The sequence below is a fragment of the Gossypium hirsutum genome, chromosome A03, assembly GCF_007990345.1.
Source record: "Gossypium hirsutum isolate 1008001.06 chromosome A03, Gossypium_hirsutum_v2.1, whole genome shotgun sequence".
In the NCBI taxonomy this organism is placed as follows: domain Eukaryota; kingdom Viridiplantae; phylum Streptophyta; class Magnoliopsida; order Malvales; family Malvaceae; genus Gossypium; species Gossypium hirsutum.
The window spans coordinates 15,472,223-15,476,907 of NC_053426.1; the positions used below are offsets into that span (position 1 = coordinate 15,472,223).

General features: G+C 34.8%; 1 protein-coding gene across 1 annotated transcript; it reads right to left on the bottom strand.

The window, feature by feature from the left end:
* Positions 1–458: 458 nt before the first annotated feature.
* On the bottom strand, positions 459–4,389 carry LOC107952342 (uncharacterized). Its single transcript, XM_016887606.2, has 8 exons — positions 3,912–4,389; positions 3,553–3,692; positions 3,262–3,361; positions 3,063–3,161; positions 2,267–2,614; positions 1,703–1,795; positions 1,407–1,613; positions 459–1,087 (listed from the first exon to the last, which is right to left on the bottom strand). The coding sequence occupies exons 1-8, from the start codon at positions 4,224–4,226 to the stop codon at positions 824–826; spliced, it is 1,566 nt and encodes a 521-aa protein (XP_016743095.2). The 5' UTR covers positions 4,227–4,389; the 3' UTR covers positions 459–823.
* Positions 4,390–4,685: the final 296 nt, after the last annotated feature.

The following is a 4,685-nucleotide window of genomic DNA, read 5'->3' on the forward strand; positions in this document are numbered from 1 at the left end:
ACAATCAATTAATTTAATTGATTGCAATGTTTTTTCTTTACTTTTAACTTAGTATAAAAAATTCGAGATTATATAATTAAAAAAATTAAATTTTATAGACAATTATTAAATATAAGTTGTTAAGTTAATTTCATTAAAAATAATCTGAAAACATGAAATAAATTTTTAAAATTTAGTAAGAAATTAATTTAATTAATTTCAATATTACATTAACAAATCGATTAACATTACCAAGGTATAAAAAATTTTTCATCAATTTATTTATTTGATTTTGATATTTTAAAATTTAAAATTTCAATATTAAAAAATTTTAATTTCAACAATGTGACAAATAAGACAATTTGACAATTTTTAATACATTATTTCAATTTCTACAGCTCCTTCACTTTAATACTTAAATTTTTTTTGCCACAATCAAATACTTAAAAAGTATATTTTTTTGGTCGCAAAGACGAAAGTTACCTAGAAGTAAAATCAGGCCGCTTTTAATAAAAAAAATGTGGAATAATATAGATTGTTAAGCAAGATGAAGCCGATAATAGACTGCAACTGAAATTATTTACAGGGGGGTCAAAAGGCACATCCTTTGCTCAAGCTTTACAATAATCACCATTTAACAGTACCGAAGTCCACATCATGTTGCAACAGTTGAGGTTTCATTTTAGTGCTTGAAAATAATATTGAAAAACTTTCGTGTGTTCTCCGTTACTTGGATATAGTCCTCATCGATGTAATAGTTTTACTAATATGGTTAGCAAGAAGGTGCAACGGAAAGAATGGGTGTGGTTCATTGAAATTTCAGTGGTTATCAACAAAAACCTGCTTAGAGCCCTGGTATAGATTCAAGGTTGTATTGTTTTGGAGTTGAAGTTTCTATCTCTGGGTTTTCCTGTATTTTTGGCTTCTTAACGGCATCAGGAGTCTGTAAGTAGGTATAGGAAGTTGTCTGATTAACTGACGGGCCAGGATTGCTTATTCTGCTTGCCAGGAAGCGACGGATTAATCCCCGAAGGAAAGGGGCCATGGTATCTGGCTCATATTCTAGGTAGTACATGATCCCTCCCATGCATGCACAAAATAAGGCAACCTGCGACAGTTTGGAAGCTTCAACTCAGGAATGAACATTTTAAGAAAAGACTTAATTCCGTTAATAGCATAGATGCTCAACATTCGGACAATTCACAGATTCACAGTAGCACTCAGCATGCATAAACAGTGTAAATATAATACATTATATTATTAGCCACCTAATTCATGACTTTTTGCAATAAGGATCCAAACTAAATGTGCCTTGACCCAATATTCTCAATAACAAAGTTGGTTATCAATTTCAAACCATGGCCACAAAGATGCTCTCATAAGAAAAAAAATAATAATAATATTTAAGAGCCAGAGTTCTAACATACCTCGGCATTTTTAACATCAGGAAGTAGCTTCCTGTTAACCAAAATATACCACAATGATTCCCCAGCTCGAGGAAGAACATATAGAGCAAGCTCACTGCGTCTAGCTTTTTTCTCCAGTAATACAGAAAGAGCTGATAAACCACCAGCGACCCAATATACCAGCTTGTGGTCTTTTGATGCAATCTTTCTGTGCATGCATATAACCGCCTTGAATTGCACAAGAAAAATATTCAAGAACATATTCTTACTGATTTTAACAACAGGTAAAAGTTATTGAGAAATGAGAAACAAGCTACCTGAAAAATTCCAACAAATGCAGACAAGAAAGTTGTTGATCGAACAGAACCTTTAACAGCAAGCCAACAGGTACGAGAAGGGGTATCCAAAAACTAAAGGGACATCATAAAATTCCAAAAAACAAAAAGAGGATCAATTTCAAACTGAAGTTCCGTTGTCAACTACAAGAAATTCTCATTTACAAAAGAATAAAATCATCAAATTGATTATTTTGCTTTGCAAGGGATAAGTGGTTTTACTCTACTACAAGCAGATTAAAATAAAATCCATCATCCTCAATACACCCACGCAGCATTACTAAAGTGGTATTTTACTAAACCTCGAAATTTACTAAACCAGATTGACAATTCCATTCTTCAAGAGAGTATTTAAATGCAAAAAGGCAGACCTATGCCAATCTATTATAGCGCTCAAAATGCATCAAGAGTATGATGGTCTAGTTTGCTTTTTTTCATATAAAGAATAAACAGAAGCATATGATAGGAAAGTTCGAAAGCAAACCAACTCCAAGGCCCCACCGGACACATGCAGAAAGGAAAACCAATATGTTATACAAGACGTACCTTTTGTAGGTGCAGAACAACAAATGGCACAAATGTCAAAGAGAAGTACAGAGGAAACGTTTTCCTGAATGTAGCTGATGCAGCCTTAGCATTGTGCGATAGACAAGAATTTGTGTCGGGATGAATAATAGAACAAGGAATAATAGATGGGAACTCTTCCAACTTCACATTATTGGCCTTCCCTCGACTAGATAAGTAGGCTGATATAGATGCAACATTCACTGGAGCACCTCTACAGTTTTCCCTTACAGCCTTGTATACAGGAGCTGCAACAGGACCAGTCTTCTGGATAAAATCTTGATATGCTTTTGGCAAGCTTTCAGGACGCATCACAAAGGCATACATAACCTGGTATAAAAATCAACTCAATAAAACGGGAGAAGTGAAAACAAACACAGATGATAAGAAAAGCATCAACCTAACCCTAGAAAGTGAAAAGTAGATACAAAACCACTAGAAATTACCAATCATTTGTTAACATCGGAAGCAAACACCTATTTGTAAGACAATAGCAACCATGAATACATATTAACTTTTAGAAAGAAATGTAGCCAGACGAAAATTCATTTGGAGGTCAAATTCACAATCTCATAGAAACATATTATGATTTGAAACATTTCCAGAACATCAAATGTAAAAAAGTCAAATTGTGCAGTACCTAAAATTTAGCCTAAGCTTCTCTTTGACACCTTTAGCTCACCAAACTATCATCAGTTGATGTGCATAGATAAGATGACTCATCCGAAGATATAAAGTAAGTATCTAGACACAAATATCAAGTTGAAGTTGGCATTACCTGGGCACAAGCTAAAGAAAAGAGCAGAGAATCACCATGCCTCCAATGACTTCCCCAAAAGTGAAACTTATTTTTTGACTTTGCAGAATTGTAAGCACACTGAAGAGTAAAGCAAAATATTTGACTGCAAATCAGAGAACTCATATCTATTATACCAAATAGCTTTACAAATTTACTATTTAAAAGTGCATTCATGTACCTGTGCTACTCTAGCTAGAAGATACAGTGCAAGTGTACGTCTTCGGCTTGAATCATCCAAAGCCAAAATGGATAACCCCGCAATTGAACCTGCTAAAATTCTGTTCCATCACAACCTTAAACAATGTCAACGATTTGAATATGCACTAGCATACATAAAAAGTTTTCAAATATTCAAATAATCATTTATCATAAACCAAAATTAGACATGCATCTCATGGGAATCAACCATTTAAAAACAAAACAATACAAAACAAAAAAGCCAAATTAAAGCTATATATAGCAAGCATACGCGTTCACTGGTGTCTCTTTCTTTCTCAGTTTTCTTAGTAAACATCTAAGCGCATGGTATGATCCTGTGAAACCACCAAAAAGTAAACCAACGCGGCATGCTTCCTCTCTCACCATCAAATCTTTCTCGGAGACAAGTTGCTGGTGAACAAATTTAGACATTCAAACGTTAGGTTAGTATCAAAATTCTGCATATTCTTACGTAATAATTCCTAGCAAAGCCATACAGTAAAACTCAAAATCACAGCAGTTCTGTAAAACTATCATTTAATCTCATTAGCCACTTTTTTTTTTTTGAAAAAAAAAGTGAGTTCAGTTATGTTAGCTCATAAGACTCCGTTTGATTGGTTAAAACCAAACCTTGAGATCAAGAAGCGAAGAATAAGACTGTCGTCTGGCGAGCTTGAAAGCGCGAAGAAGAATTCCGATACCTACTCTAACGCCATAAGAAAGGAGAAAGCTTTGGCAAAGATTACCAATGGCATTGGCCACGCAGGAGTCATCAGCATGGTCGCAGGGCGAGTCGTCGCCACTCGCCGCCGTCCTCTGACGCCTCTGGAGCTCCTGTATTGCTTCCATCAATCGGTCCTCAGCCTCACGCAGCCGCCGCTCCGCCTCCACGCTGTCCGCCAACAAGCGTGCCGAGGAATTCGGGTATTCAGAGAGAGTGGGCATTTTAAATTCGAAATCGCCGTTCTTTTTATTTGCATCTGAAAGGCAAAAATGAAGAAAAGAGATGAAAAGAAGGATAAAGAGATAATATTATAACACTGATAAATAATGTGTTTTCCAATCTTTTTCGTTCTTTTTTAAGTTATGAATTTGTTGTCAGTACAACGTGGAAGAAATTAGGCTAATTGGCATATATGCCCTTTTTTTTTAATTAATTAGGGTTATGGGCTTTGGGCAAAATAAGGTGACTAGGTGGTTTTTTTTAATTAATTAGACATTTAGGTTAATTTTAAATTTAATTACGGAAAATGTTGATTTAAATGGAAAGCACATCTAGTCGGGTGAGCTTTTTGTACATGTATCAGAAAAGCTTGTCTAGCTTGACGCACATTCCCTTAACGATAAAAAAGTGACGATTTTTTTAATGTTGTCGTGCCAACGATAAAAAAATTTAAATATACC